Source organism: Solea solea, chromosome 18 (assembly GCF_958295425.1).
Source record: "Solea solea chromosome 18, fSolSol10.1, whole genome shotgun sequence".
Lineage (NCBI taxonomy): Eukaryota > Metazoa > Chordata > Actinopteri > Pleuronectiformes > Soleidae > Solea > Solea solea.
The window spans coordinates 2,754,520-2,770,531 of record NC_081151.1 but is presented as its reverse complement, the minus strand read 5'-3'; the positions used below and the strand labels follow the sequence as shown (position 1 = coordinate 2,770,531).

At 43.9% G+C, this 16,012-nt stretch overlaps 1 protein-coding gene across 1 annotated transcript in view; it reads left to right on the top strand.

The window, feature by feature from the left end:
- Positions 1 to 16,012, top strand: part of ralgapa2 (Ral GTPase activating protein catalytic subunit alpha 2) — an 80,789-nt gene that overhangs the window by 44,751 nt on the left and 20,026 nt on the right. The window contains exons 34-39 of the mRNA XM_058614732.1: positions 1,219 to 2,050; positions 2,691 to 2,762; positions 3,109 to 3,232; positions 3,349 to 3,504; positions 6,259 to 6,417; positions 8,169 to 8,296. Coding sequence (XP_058470715.1) covers positions 1,219 to 2,050; positions 2,691 to 2,762; positions 3,109 to 3,232; positions 3,349 to 3,504; positions 6,259 to 6,417; positions 8,169 to 8,296 — 1,471 coding nt within the window. The remainder of the gene's footprint in view (positions 1 to 1,218; positions 2,051 to 2,690; positions 2,763 to 3,108; positions 3,233 to 3,348; positions 3,505 to 6,258; positions 6,418 to 8,168; positions 8,297 to 16,012) is intronic.

The following is a 16,012-nucleotide window of genomic DNA, read 5'->3' as shown; positions in this document are numbered from 1 at the left end:
GTATAATGGAGTACAACTACTAATTATTACACTACTCCATTCCATCTCCCTCCAGTTCTTATGGACTGTAGATGCATATATTTGCCCCCTAAAGAAACAACCAAACTCAAAGTAAACCATCCATTTTGAGCCTGTCCATTAAACGTCAATATCTTATTAAAAGTATGAAAAGGAAATGAACCATCACAGGGAATGGAATGTTCGCATTAGTGCTCAGCACAAGAGAGAAGACCCATTATGGGGTTTTGATAAAAATGTGATTTTTTTTTCTCTTCTTTTTTGTGACCTTGTAATTCCATTAGGCCGTGTATTCCCCACTCTCTTACTCTCTCTCTCTCTCGTCCTCAACTTCTGAAAAGTCCTTAAAGCCCAAAAACACGTCGCATATGTCCACTGGAACGGTCTAAGAATTAGACACTAGGTTTTTGCCTGATAAAATTTCACCCCACCTCTGCTTTTTGTTGCACAGCTGCTAGAAATAACAAAACACTATTAAAAGGGCAAACCAAAGCATGTCAGCCTAGTTATATTTATGCCCGCACCTCATATTGATCAAGTCACATCAAAGGGCCAGCACATCTCTAATGCAGCTTGGCCTGCTTTCTAAAGAGCTTTCTCCACTTTGATGGGGGATGATGGTATTGATAGCATTGTCACAATGCAAGAGTGCATCTTCTTGTTTTTTTTTCCCCACATCACTGCAGAATAAAGCATGGCATGTCTTTCTCTGGGGAGTAAAAACCTGTGCATTTACATAAATGCAATTCACTAAGTAGATTTCTATTCAGCAGCCTTTAAAGACGGTGGTTCTCATTAGCACTCGGCCAGTTGCAATGCTTGTCCATTGTAAGAAGACTCAATGGGCTTTACAAAGTTGTCTCTTATGATTAGATGCTACCTATTTAGAGGTGTGCTGGCCAGGCTATTGTGAGCAATGAATAACGTGCTCCTGTTGGTAATCATTAATGAGATTTGGCTTTGTGTAAAAAAGAGCTAACGGAGATGATAGCATGTCTGCACACAAATATGGGGCTTTTAAAATTGGGTCGACAAAGTCTGTGTTGGATGTACTGTATTATTAAAGGTACCACATGCAACGTTATCCTGAACCCATCAGTAACTTTAACCATTCATTCCATTTTACACTTTACCTGTGTATTTTTCTTTGGACGTGTTCTCAGTTTTTTTCCTATCTTTCTGTCCTTGTTCTTCTTTCAGAAAAGCGACGGCGGAACATGGAACTGATACCTCTCACAGCACGGATGGTAATGACACACCTGGTGAACCATCTGGGCCATCATCCGCTGAGCGGTGGCCCGGCCCTTCTCCACAGCTTAGTGAGCGAAAACCACGACAACCCTTATGTGGAGTCGTCCGAGTTGTCCTCTGAGGTATTCAAAAGCCCCAACCTGCAGCTCTTTGTTTTCAATGATAGCACACTGGTGTCCTACCTGCAGATCCCTGCTGAAACACCCACCGTTGGCCAGCCCCCCCACACTTCTTCCCAAGTGCGAGTTATCGTCCGGGACATTTCTGGCAAATACTCGTGGGATGGTTCAATCCTCTACTGCACGACCCAAGAAGATTCTGTTGACGTGGGAGTTTTTAGTGCAGTTGACCGCCCTCTTTTTACCACCACCGTCACTCACAGCAGAAACCAGACCTGCTCTCCCTCTAAGGCACTGCATCGAAGCAAACAAGGTTCATTCTCGGACACGGTCCTCGATTGTGAGGTGGAAGAAGTCGATGTTCTCGACAAACTGCTGGAGAACCTGGGCATCAGCAGTCCAGAATGTCTGCCCCAACCGCAACTTAAACTCAACCAGCCAGCGCCCTCGCCACATGGCATGAACGTGGAGCAGGAGAGCACCATTGTGGAGGCCATTCTCCGTCAGACTCAGCAGGAGGACGAGCAGGTGAGGCACTGGGATGCTGATGTTAGCTTTCGAGCTGCCTGCCAGAGGGAACCCTCCCATCAGGAACCAAAAGCTCCTTTCTACTTCTGCCGGCTGCTACTTAATGACCTCGGCATGAACTCTTGGGACCGCAGGTAAACTCCCCACCAGAATTGGCTACAGTGATTTGTCTTCTATGGATTATTGTGTAGTTCTTCATCATTGAAATAATGATGATGTATATGTATAGTGGCACATCATTTTCCCTGCTATTGCTAAATAGATTCTTCTTTTTATCATTTCTTACTGCATCCTATCCTCTTTTTTTTTCCAGCATCAACATGCATCTTAAATGTGGCCAGTCAGAAAGGAAAGAAACACAACTATGTTGACAATAATCCTCTGCAGTTTACTAATATCTTGCTACCTACTTTTTTTACTTCAGGGTTGTTCAGCTGTTTGCTTGTTACTGAAGGAAAGAGAGAGTTGAGATAAAAGCACACTGCAGCGTCTTAATCTCCTCTCCACAGGTTATAAATGTCCAGCTGCTTTCGTTAAAGTCTATCATACAGTGCCACATCTTTGCAACGCTTCCTGTAAATTAAAAGGTTACACCTCTTAATGGTGATGGTGCAAAATCCACTCAGCTTGTCGGAGATTGATGTTTGCACCTGCACCCTTTTTGGCTTTGGTAATCTTGAGTGCAAAATAAAACTCACATTGTTGAGTGTTTTATTTGAATGTAGAATAATAAAATGTAAATGTCATCTAACCAAGACTGTCTTTCCCAAACAGGAAAAGTTTCCACCTGCTTAAGAAAAATTCAAAGCTCTTAAGAGAACTGAAGAACTTGGATTCAAGGCAGTGGTAAAACTTTTTTTAATGTTGAATCACAAATTTAATTTCAGAATTTTCCTTGTAGACACTGAATACTAATGAAAACATGTAATTGTTTATATTTTAGTCCCCACTGTTCATATGTTACCTCAGTCTGGTTATAAGACATCAAAGTATTCCAAATATTGTTAATGACAGAAGCTTATTTCTGGTTTTATTCAACTATTTAATTTAAACACTTTAGTTTGATAAGCAAGTTGTAGTGTTTTGAGTCATGGGAATTATACTTCAAGGGGCTGAGAAGTAGTTTGCATGTAAAATTGGTCCTTGTGGTGTTGTTATTTTAATACTATCTAACATGTATTTTATTCTGTAGTCGCGAGACGCACAAGATTGCTGTATTCTACATTGGAGAGGGACAAGAGGACAAGTGCTCCATCTTGTCAAACAGCGCAGGCAGCCAGGCCTATGAAGACTTTGTATCTGGACTGGGATGGGAGGTGGAGACAGTCATGCATTCATATAACCACACCAGATCCTCAGATATAACATAAATATGCTTACACACGTGTAAAGGCACACCCAGTTGTAACTTAACTGTTCATCAATCCCCTAGGTGAACCTGGCTACACACTGTGGTTTTATGGGAGGCCTTCAGAGAAATGGCAGCACAGGTGTAACGGCCCCTTATTACGCTACCTCCACGGTGGAAGCCATCTTCCATGTCTCCACACGTATGCCATCTGATTCTGATGATTGCCATACAAAAAAGGTAAAATGACCTGTTTATGTTTATTCTGTTTTCAACCTGTCGTATTATCATCGTCTTTTTCAGTAAATGGCCTTTAGATTATTATCGCCTGTGCTGTATGCATTTCACTGGTCAAATGTAGAGACATTGTCAACAAAATACTCTTCCCATTTGATGCAGTGAAATGGCTACACAGTCCTTTCTGCCCATAGCAATATGTTGTTGTAGCCTTCAGCGCAGTGTTAAGCTGTGATCAGGAGGTGTGACTCCAGAGTGCGGGCATTGATTAGTGACCCTGTCCAGGCAGGCCTGAGGAGTAGAGAGTAAAAGGCGCATGAGTGAAGAGAGGGCATGTGCCGCTGCAGTAATGACTGTGATTCAGCTAGCCCCTGCCCCCCTCCCCGTGTGCTGTGACCAGGGCCTGGAATCAGCCATTAGCTCTCCCTGCTAGGGCAGGCGCCGGCCGGATGCCGGCAGGATCCTTTTATCCAATTCCTGCTGCCGCCACAGGAGCGATCGATTGGGTTCTGACATGGGATTCTGAGCTGCAGTGCAGCAGTAGCAGTTAGCACAAAGAAATGAGCCACAAGGCCCCTGCCCGTGCTGCCAATCTTCTCATACAGTAACCTGCTGAGAAGGGAAATTAATCAGGCTCTCCTCATATCCAGCCCCTTCCAGTCCTCCACAGACCAACCCCCACTTTTTTTCGCTAATAACCCCCTACTCATTCTAAACCCATCCTGAACTTGTGCTTAGTGATTGCAAAAATTAGTGACACTGAGTAAAGATTTTTAACTTTGGCTGGCCAGAGTGAGGCGCTGGTGGGGTGGCCATGCCCATAGCGGTGTGTGCTACCCCTACAGTTCCATTCATTTCACTTTGGAACTTCTGTAATTGCCTATGCTCACCTTGCACAGTTCTCCACACCAGCCACAGGCTCAGCAGAAATTGGCAGGCTGGCTGCATGCACAGATGCTTCAAAAAAAGATGGGAGGGCAGGTGGGGGCAAAGAGAAGGGGAGAGGTATGAAGAATTGGAATGAGAAACTGGCTTTGTCTGTCCTCAAGTAGGATGTTTACCTGTCAATTTAAAAATAACACTTTTAGTCCAACAGTCACCCACTTTACTGCCTCTGACCCTCAGAGGCATACTGTGGGCGAGCTCTCAGTGGGCAGATTGCTTGTTTGAAAATGTAGGTAAAAAAGAACAGCTAAACCAAAAACGAAAAGAGGCAAACCCATGAATTCCTCAATCCAATTGTGGCTTTTCGGGCAGTGCAAGCTGCAGCAGTAGCAGCTGGTTTCAGTAATGCAGTTATAGAAATGACCTGCAGGGTTGGGGTCAGGCCATGCAGTGTGTGTGGTGTGTGTGTGTCTGAGGGAGAAATGTGTGCTTAAGTTATCATGCACAACCCCAGGCACTGCAGCTTAGCCGTGCTGAGGCAGGCTGTTTGTAGAAGGAGCCTCTTGTTTTCTGGGGTCCTCTGGTTTACTGTCTCCATGTGTCTGACGCCTAATTCTCTGGGTGGAAGGTCAAAGAGGGCTAATTGAACAAGAGTCTTTGACTCGAGTCACATTTTATCAAAGACGTCTCAAACATTTGGATGTGATTAAAGAGGGAATAAATGGAGTGGTGCAGAAGATGATTGACTCGAGCATAAGCATCCTCATTAGACTTGGGATTCTGCTCATCCAAATGGTAATGTGTTAACCCAAATTATCCCAGTCTTGATTGTTTACTGCAAATGCATATTCAACATTTTCTCTGAAATTGTCCCAGTGACTGACCTGGTTGGTACCTGCTGATCCTTGGACAGACAGACTCAACTGGCAAGCTCCAGTAATCAGCATGCCGTGGATTTGTTTAAGATTACCGTATTACCATAATTAAGGGCTTATAATAGAATGTGCTAATTGCATTTTTGTTGGCGAGGGCATGTTCCGTAATAGCTCATTAGGCCCACAGTACATTGGCAGATGTTTTCTTCAGAGCAGAGGCTCTTTTTTCATTGTCCATGATAGCCCAGGAAGGGGAAGGACAGCTTGATTCAACATCACTTGACCACTGGCTAAGTGATTTACACTTGCCAGAGAATGTAGTATCGTTGTATCCACCTGTTTTACTTGGGAAAAAAGGAGGGAAAGCTGTTTACCTATTTCAAACAAGCATCAGGCAATTTCCTGTCATTAAAGTGTACCTTCGTGTCCTGCCCAGTTTCATTTGTGTTTTTGAATAGAGTGGAAATGGGAAGCAATTTTATCTCTGATGGAGAAAGTTAATTGGATTTGAATTATTTGGTTTTAAAATGCTCCATTTTGTGCAGTTTGTGTTTGCAATTTGAATTTATAATGAAAAGCTATAAAAAACAGTCAAAAGCAGGGCCCGGGCTTCTATTTTATGTAAACCATTGTTTTCCAACAGGTTCTGATTTAGTTGCACCTGTTGCATTTATGTTTTTTTTTCTCAGTATACATAATTTACAGCAGGGCTTATGATGGGGTGAATCGTTCAATAAAATATTGCCATATGTTGTAATAAAAGCCATTTATGATGGATTACTTATGGAGCCTCCACTGACCTGTCCGTGGTAAATCATATTTTACTATCGTTCATTCCCTTAATTCACTCTTGAGACTTCTTGGGAAGTTCTTGGGATGAACCCCGGTGACGAGCCCCAGTCTCACTGAATTTGTATTCTTGTCATTACCACCATAGGAATAAGAACGACGTGCACTTGCCAAATGCTTGATTAGAGTGATTTTGTTTGTTTGACAGCTGCGTCACCTGGGAAATGATGAGGTACATATAGTGTGGTCGGAGCACAACAGAGACTATCGACGTGGCATCGTCCCAACTGACTTTGGAGATGTCCTGATTATTATCTACCCGATGAAGAACCACATGTATTTCATCCAGATCATGAAGAAGCCACAGGTAAAGCGCTGCCATCTTACATTTTAGTGAAGACCATTGTTGGCAATACATTGTCGAGGTAATTTTTCATGCCTTTCATTATTTTTTCTTTAGTGCTCGGACGGCAGTAATATTTTATTCTGTTATTTTCCAGGCACAGAAAGCATAAAAACCACACTGGCTATTTTCAGCTTTGCACCACTTTCCCATCTCTGTTCATGGGTTAAGGCAGTCCCTTGTGCTTCCTTTCCATTCAGACCTTGCTGCAGATTTTTTAGGTTCTTTCTTCTGCTGTGGTTTCCGTCTGAAGGCTCCTACTCCAGTAGTGCATTATTAGCCACACTGTGGGTATGTGCTTTCAGAGATGGTTACCAGCCTCTCTTGGTTGGCTTTCATCTCAGATACTCTTAAGTGTGTGTGCGTTTAGTGAAGATGGGGCATTTCTTCATGTGAGAAGGCTGGTTTAATCATTCATACTAAACAATATTCAGGTATTTCAAATTATTTAACAGCAATCTGCTTCGTATTCCCACTTTCAAGCATGAATTTCAGTTGAAGCGACAGATTCTTCAGAGAGATCAAAGAGGAATAAATTATATTTTGCAAGAAACAATAGCGTCGCCACTTAGCTTTATGAGTACAGTCCAAGCTATAGAAAGGAACTACAAAGGACTTTTCAGATCTCCGGAGAAATGGTTTGTAGTGTACTTATACTGCGCACCATGTTTACAAATCAATTGTTTGCTCCATTTCATTGGCAATTACTCATTCAATGGACTCATTTAACCAGTATAATTATCATAGTCATTTTAATTTCTTTGAGGAACATTGTGTCCTTGCTCTAAAGCGGGGTCAATTTTCACTGTATGTTATAAAGTGTAATCTAAGAGGGCAAAACAGGGGCTTTTGTATAGAAATAGCATGAAAACTTGCTTTACAATATGCATTCATACTTCACACGATTTGAAAGTTAGAAACACAATTCGTGCTTCAACACAGATTCTTCAACATGCAAACATGGAAGTTATATTGAAAAGTTAATATTCTTCTCTGGGGAAAATGGTCCATCCATTCATTAGCAAGCGCACACTTCCTATGCAGGTTAGATTTGTGAAAGTCTTCATAAGGTGTGATTCTTCACATGAATTTAAAGTTTTCCAGAGATTTCCAGATTTCTGATAGACGTTTACACCGTGTCACCTCAGGTTTATACGTGCGATTAAGTTAATTGGTCTGTATCATTCCTGGTTAAAATCCACTTATTGTTTAATTTGACTGGTTATTATACCCCTGAACTGCCAAGTTGAAGACAGCAGGACCTTTTGGAGAGACTTTGACATTCACATCAACTTCCAGGTCAACGACCATTGAGCTTCAGTGATTAAGGGCCCCCTTCCAATATGCATGAACAGACGTGTGCACCCACACACACTCGCATGCTGTCACTAAAATGGATATTGGCCCTTTGTGTTTGCTCGGTAGCTCAATATGTGGACATTGTTTGGTATGGATTGTCGTTTTAATTTCATTTACCGAACATTGATTCGCATTAGATATGTATGGTTGTCATGCAAAGTTAGGTGAAATCCAATTTCGACTCGAACCTCTCCCCAAACAGATGGAGAAACGGGTCAGAAAAAGAACAAAAGCATCTTATATTTAAGCATTTATTAAGACAGAAAACGGACCAAAAGTAAATGTGGATCATTGTGGATGTTTATTTGTTCCTTTTTTTTTTTTTCTTATTTTCATTCCCTGCTTAACTTCCTCAGGTTCCTTTCTTTGGTCCTCTATTCAATGGCGCCATCATCACTGGGACTTTGCTGCCAAGCCTGGTGCGGGCCACCTGTATCAATGCCAGCAGAGCTGTCAAATCCCGTCTGACTCTCTACCAGAGCTTGTATCCTTTACTCCCCGTGCCTTCTGCTTCATTTACTGTTCACTATCCCATACAGGGATGGCTCATCAGACAAATGCAACAATTTAAAAAGATCAGCTCTGTTTATTACCCATATACAGCTGAGACCATTAATGTTATGAGCATACATTTAGCAGTAGTTTTTATGATGATTGCATTAGCTGCATAACACCACTGAGCATAAATTTTCAACACCACCAGCAGCCCATTTGGGTAAATTCATTGAGACATGTGGCGTGCTTGTCACGTCAGCCAACGTACACTGCGGAATGCTGACACTCATTTTTATGGGCTGGCTAATTTACATACAGCTATTAGGCCAGGACTGTTTCACAGCCTGGAGCAGCATGGGAGGTTGTATGAAACTGTTTTGGGTAGGAGCACCGATAATGTGTCATCATCTATCACTGCTGTTTTAGGGAGCACAAGGAGAGCCAAAATAAGAAAAAAAAGCATACAAGTTCATGCAGACGCATACAAATATTCACACAAACACACGCTTGCTCTCATCCCTCCAATCATCCGTCCAACAGTGTGCCGTTAAGAGCCTGACTCCAGCTGTAGTTGTCAGTTGGTTTAAAGGCAGTGCAATCACCAATGGAGATTAATTAGCATGTGAATGCCAGCAGCACAGAGTTGCAGGGTGAGATGAGGGGGGGTGGCAGAGTCAGGATGGGCCCTGGAGGGGGAAATCTGATCTCCCCCCAGCGCCTCGCTCCTCCACGGACAGCATGTACAACACCAGAACCACGCTGCCCCTCTGGCGGTTGCTATAGAAACCTCCCCCATAGAGGTTTAATTTAGATGGAAGACAACATCTATTGTTTTGAGACATCAACTTTTTTTGTCGTTTTTTAAGTTACTGTCAAGGTCTCGTATCCAAAGTGCTCACAGCACAAGATTTGGCATCTTAATTATTCTACAACACACCATGTGTGTGATGTTTACAGTTGGGTGTGTGTAAGTATGCGTCTGCCTGTATGTGTTTCACAGTGCATCACATCCACAGGACCCTCCCCACCCCTATATCAGGCCTTGTCTGCGAGTCCCGGGGGGCGTCCTGAGTGACAGATGTCTGTTACCCAACGCCAAGTGAATTAGCCCCGTGTTACTCTCAGTACCAGAGGGGGGCCTGCCTCAGGGGGTCTGGGTGGTGGTATGGGTGGGACAGTACCAGGCCTGTGCTGGGATATAAAGCCTTTACCTGGCATTCCTCAGCAGGAGGAGCAGACAGGCACAAAGGCATGATCTATGAGAGGAGATAAGCACTGCCTCTGCACTTCTGCCAGGCCTCATGCACTCCAAGAGAGGAGAGTGAACGTGCCAGGCAAAGCACAACATTGCCAGCATAAGTATCTGCATGTCTGCCTGCTGTTTGTCTGCCTAGCTGAGGGGCTCATGAGGACAGAAGCTATATCAAATAATGAATGGCATCTGAGCCCTGAGTTTGATGTATGCCATATGAACCAAGATTTATAGATTGTGGCATCAGATTGGCCTGACTGACAAAATGTTCAGCGATGGCATGAACCATGAACAAAACAGGCCTGAGTGGCAGGTGCAGTTACTCTTTTCATCATTAGATTTTTTTTTTGTTGTTGTTGTATTATACCAGCCTTTTGCACTTTTCCTCTTCCAGTCATCATTCTTTCATCTTCTCAGGAAATGTGGCTCTTTGTCTTTCACGGGTTGGAGCAATGACTTCATCTTGGATCTGTTTTTGTGTGTGTGTGTGTGTGTGTGTGTGTGTGTGTGTGTGTGTGTGCAAGATGAAAATCCTCATCCTTAGTTTACCCTTTCACAATGCCTTAACAATCCACAGTCTGCTCTCTGCCTGTGAGGCCACTCCCTAAGGTAATTAGTTGAATATTTCTTCAAAGAGAAGCTATATGACCCCTGTGTGTCCAGATAAAAGGCCAGTATGGTGCTGCAGCCGCCTCTCTCACTCTGTCACAGGGCTCAAGAGGACTCCAGCAGTCAACTGCAGTGCTCATGGGATCTCTTGGGATAATAGGATTTGATAAATAAAAATGACCTCAGCAACATTGTCAGAAAATACACACAGATGAGCTTTACGGGTGTTCTTCAGAAAGATACTTCCCTGTCGCTGCCTCTCTCCCCGTCACATCCTCTGCTCTCCTCCCTCTCTCTTTTGTGAGGGTTTGTGAAATCTGTGCCATTACATTGTTTTTCTTGCTCAGTGGCCAGATCCCTTTGTCGGTTTGAATTTGACAGTTTCTCCTGTGAGGACACAACCAAGGCCTCGTAGACATCATATCACAAGCCTCTCACAGACAACTCATAATGTATCATCTATTATTTATACGCCTGATGGAAAATGCAGCTGGTCTGGCTTTGTGTGTTCTAAGTAGATTGTCTGCAACTAGTCCACACTACACAGCTGCATTTTGAATAGATGTGACCACAAAATGTTCAATCGAAAAACAACTTACTGTAAGTTTTGATCAATTCGCTGTTGTTTTTTACTGATTTATTGGCAGGGGCGACGGTCATTTACGCCTCTTTTAATGGCACATCAGCAAACCCTGTCTGGGTAGCCTCGCTGTCTGCTGTCATTTACTGTATGATGAGGATCCTTCATACTGTCCGTGTAGAATAATGTCTTCATCCTGGACCTGAGATTCATTTCTCTCTTCAACGCGCACTTGAGTTTGACGTGCCATCCATCATTCTTTGTGATGGGGTTATTGTTAAGGGTAAAAACTGTCGCGTGTGTGTGTGTTGGGGAGACTGCAAGTTTCTAATAGGTGAGACAGTGTGGAACTGACCTTGATTCAAACACATAGCCTTCCTACTGGACAGAATCAATAGCTTTTGCACACCGCCCTTAGTCCCCATCCTCTGCACTGACACACACGTAAACACACACACAGACAGATCCATCTCCAGGCAGCGATCAATAACCATAATCTGTTTCTGCCCATCTCTAGTCATGCGAGCCAGGCTTTTAGGTGGTGTGTGTGTGTGTGTGTCTGTGTCTGTGTTGTGGCAAAAAGAAAGAGAGGCTTGATCCTTTCATTGGAACCCAGAAAGCTGCTGAGGTCCGTCATGTGTCGCTCGCAGGCTCACGTGAACACATCCACAGTCCCGCAGCTCCACAGATGATGTACATAATTACAAGGGACGCGCACTGGAAACATCATGAATAAGATGATGTCCTGTATGAGCTCCATTGTGTGCTGTTGCTGCACCCTCCAGATGCCAACATAATTATTACAGTCACCGACTGCATTGACAATGGCATATTCTCACACCCCTTCTGAGCAAGTTATTGTCCCGCTCTCACTATGTCTTTGTCCGGTGACAACACTTTCTTTTGTGTACAGTAAGATTCCTCACCTAGCAGAGATGAAAGTGCGTCTGCATGCATGATGGGGTGCCATGAATAGGATCTGCCACGTTACTGTTGTCTCACATGAATTATTTAGCATCACTGATAGGTCTAATTTGCCAGCTGTTGTGCCATAACTGTCGGCAGTCTCGTGGATAATACTCAGCAGTCTATATCACTGTGGAACACAGTGCTTGACTGGGCACAGTGAGACGCCCTGCTGGTCATTCATTAAGTGCTGAACTGAGCTGATGCGAGTATGACTCGCCAACTTCCTGTTTATGGAAAAAAGGGCTGACCAACTCAACTCAACCTTCTCTTAAAAATGCCCCCAAATTTCTTGTAGCTCAATGTATGATATTTACTGTCTGGTTGTGTATCCATCATGTTGAGTGCAAACCTTTCAGTGTGAGGCAGTTGGCTGTTGTTGGTAGGTGGGGGGGGTTGGGTGAAGGGCCAGTTTGAGGTTTCCCTGCTTGGCGTTGGCCAGGGTGGTTTGGGCACTGGCTTCGATGAAGCGGTTGAGAGTTAACGCAGTATTTTGGAGGCTACAGAGAGAGGAGGGGTCTCTCGCCCACTGAATGTTTTAACCTAATCCCATTATCAGTGTACCGCACTGCCTCCCATCTTTTCCCCTCCTTATCCCCACCCCCCCCTCCACCCTTCTCTCCAGCTGACCAGCTGTTCCTGCCGGGACTCACGACAATGTCCGATGTGTTCAGATCACTGAGTACACCCCCCCCCCTCCATGCACAACCACAGCAATTGCCTAGTCCGTAGCTGGAGCGTAGGCCTAGAGGGAGGAGGGTTTTAGTTGGGGAAGATGGGGGTAGCTTTGGTCATGTGGAGGGGGCAAGCACAAGCCTGTCAAACCAAGAGCCCTGACTCAGGAGGCAGCCCAGCTCGGATGGCATATGGCGTCTAGCTTCATGCAACATGCAGAAGTATTCTCTCCCTCGCCCACCCCCTTCTCCGTGTCTCCCTTCCCTGCTGCTAATGCAGAATGACTCATAGCATTACTCAACCCCCACCGCCGCCCCACCCCATCAGTTCCTCCTCCTCTTGCCACCCAGCCTGTAACAAAAGGTGTCCGCTGCGAGGCACCCACACCCTGAATGCCCTCGGGGCCCGGCTCAGCCCAGTCTGCACACTGAGGTCTGAGCCTCGTCAGGGCCACCCCTTTTTAAACACAGGTATAGCAGGCGTGGAACCAGACGGCCAACAGCAGGGACCCAGGGCCCCGCCTGCTGTAGTGTACGCACACATTGCTGGTGTCAAACTGTTGTGCCTGTTTGGATGTTTGTGTTTGTATGTATACAACAGGAAGAGCTTTATGTGTGTACTGTGTGTGTGTGCATGTGTTTATGTGTACCATGCATCCTGTTTGTGTTTTTGCAACGAATAAGGATGGTTTGTGTTTGCTTTATTTTGCGGTTTGCCAAATTAATGGTAGTAATTTCCTCTAAATATAAGTTTTTGTCCAGTATTTATTTTCCTACATTTAAATAATTACTGTAGATACACTTTTATATTAAATAAAATAAATATTAAGGATCAATCAAGGAGTTTTCATGCTAAAATAACAGTTTTCACAGAGTATATGAAATAAGAATTCATGCAGTTCCCAACTCAAAGTAATACAAACACACAATAGACGAGTGTAACCCAATGTATGTGTATTTTTAAACTTGAACCCCCCCACACACACACACACACACACCCATGTGCCCCTCCCCTCCTCACTCCGTCTGTTATGCATTCATGTCTGACATCTGTCTATTTGTAAGCGGCAAAGTGAAAGCAAGCAGGTCTGCCGGTTGTGTGTGGGATTGCTTTTGCCGGCTCTCTCTCTCCCTCTCCCTCCCCCTCCCTCCCTCTCCTCCTCATCAGGTAGAATGACATACGCACAAGTGTGTAAATGCTTTGTGTTACTGACAACTGTTTGGCTTCTACCAATATTATTTATTTCAACTATTTTATGTCACTTTTGAGTGGGAGCATATAGCGTTAATTCTCACAGTTGGGTATCACTTAATTCTAAGCATCTTAGTAAAGACATTTGACTTCATTCCCAGTTTCCTTGTCCCACCATTATAAGGCGTCCAGTATTGGGTGTCACAGATGCCTTTGCTAAATGTCAACAAAATCAAAATGGCTCTAATGGCTATCGTGTTAAGGTTTGCTGATCTCTGTCAGTCACCCAGGATACCTTGACCCCAGTGTCACAACGGGACGAGTACTGACCACACTGCTGTTTAGAAGACAAGTTCATCATGATTGATGTGTGGAGGTGCTGCTGCTTGTAGCTCGGGTGTAAAAAACGTTCTGTCTACTTTAAGTGATTAGAATCCAGCTAGCCATTCCATCTGTTACCCCTAGTCCTGTTTAATTAATGAACTTTCTTTCTCTGCCCCATGGCCAGCCAGCACAACACTAAAGCAAAAGCTGTTAGCCCTCTCAGGTTATCCAAATGCTCCCCTCCACCCCCACAATGATGCGATCTCATTGATTAGTAATGTTTTATTTTCCCCTCTTTGTCTCGAGTTCTTGAAGAGAGGGTTAATGAGTTTTCCTGGCAAGCTGGAGTGCTTGGAATCTGGGGAGAAATGGAAATAATTTTGTTGTTGTTTTTTTGTTGTTGTTTGTTTATTTGTGGTGGACTTGGCAGAGATGTGAAGCCCCGTGCCCCTGTGTGTGTGTGGGTGTATGTGAATGATGATGCATCTTTGTTTGGATGTGTATGAATGGCACTGAGGCACGATATATTGCATTTAATCCCTGCTGGTCCATTATTCCTCTTGAGAAGCAGGGAGTCTGGAACACTCTTTAACAGTTGGCTCTGTCTATTCATCTTCCAACCATCTCTGCAAAACTCTTGTCCTGTCCTCGTTTTACCACCAAGTATTCTCTCTTCCTTTATGTCCCCTCTTCCTTCCGTGTCTCTTGTTTCAAGGCAGTGGACAGCCCTTTGTCCGGCTGAAGCTGCCCTCTTTTGTTTGTGCGGCCTTTTTTATCCTTGTGCTAATCGCCATGGTCGTGTGCCTGAGTTGGACCCCATATTTCACGCTCGGCTCTCCTTTGTTTGACACACCGCCCCTGATAAGAATCCCAATTCTAGGGCCTCTCTGATATTGAAATCCAACAGCAGCGTAGAAAGAGCCTTCAATCATCCATTATCTGTGCTCCAGTGATTACCATTCAATCTCTCAGGGTCCAGGCTCCTCATCACCGGCCCCAGAGCTGAGGCCGTCCCCTGAAAGAACCTGCATCCCTTAACGCCTGTTCACATTCAAACGTATCCATAGATATTTCAGACGCTGTCGTGACACAGCTCCACACTGAATGCTGCAGGGAAATGTCAGTGAAATGTCACTCATCGTTCTCCACTGGAATCTCTTAGTCTCTGATGTAGCCTTGGGTTTTTGGGTACTCTTATGTGGACACCTTGTGGCATTACTGGGCTTTTTTTGTCCCTAAATGGCCGTTACATTTCAGATTCTCTTTGTTTTTTTTCCATCGACTAGCGTTGCTCTTTTATTTTTTAATAAGCCCGGGTTTCTTTTAATGTCACAGACTTAATTGGGTGTTTTAAGAAGGAATTAGTTGATTATTTATAAGTTGCACATTAATGCCCTTTTAAATGGTTCAAAGGCAGAGTCTGCTCCTCCGCTGGCCTGTGGCCATTGTTCTCGTTTAGAGGATGTCCTTGTGCCTCACAGCATTTGCATTTTTGCACTAAATGGAATTTTCTGCATTAACAGACAAGGCACGGCAAACAAAGCAATAACAAAAACAAAACATTTAAGTATGTGTCACTGTGCGTTGTCTGCCTCTTGTTACAAGAAGCAGCCTTTGATGTGGTAATGTTGATGGTCCATGTTTAATTTTCAAGTGGATGTTGCAGCTGAAAGACGAGCACTGAGACATATTCCTGAAATCTTTCTGCGTATCTCCATTTTCACTGAGCTTTAATAATATTGAGTTAGATTTTAAACAAGGAGGAAGTATTAAAACAAGCACAGCACCTTCTAGTAGTGGAGTCTAATTGTCATAGCAACTTATGCGCACTTATGCACCTGTGGTATATTTTTGTGTTTCCATCAAATTAACCGCTGCAGTCTCATTTTTATGGCTGAAATGTAAGAACAGCTTTGTGCTGTGGACGTCCACTCGTCCAGCACTCTGTGCCGATACACAACAGCTCTCAGTACCTTTGTTTAATGTAGTGTACACATCTTCATTAGTTATGTATAGCCTCTAATTACTATTGATGAGACTAGCTGATTGGTGTACAAATCTATAGCTTTTGTTATTCTAATGAGCATTATTTACCCTCAGATCTCCAA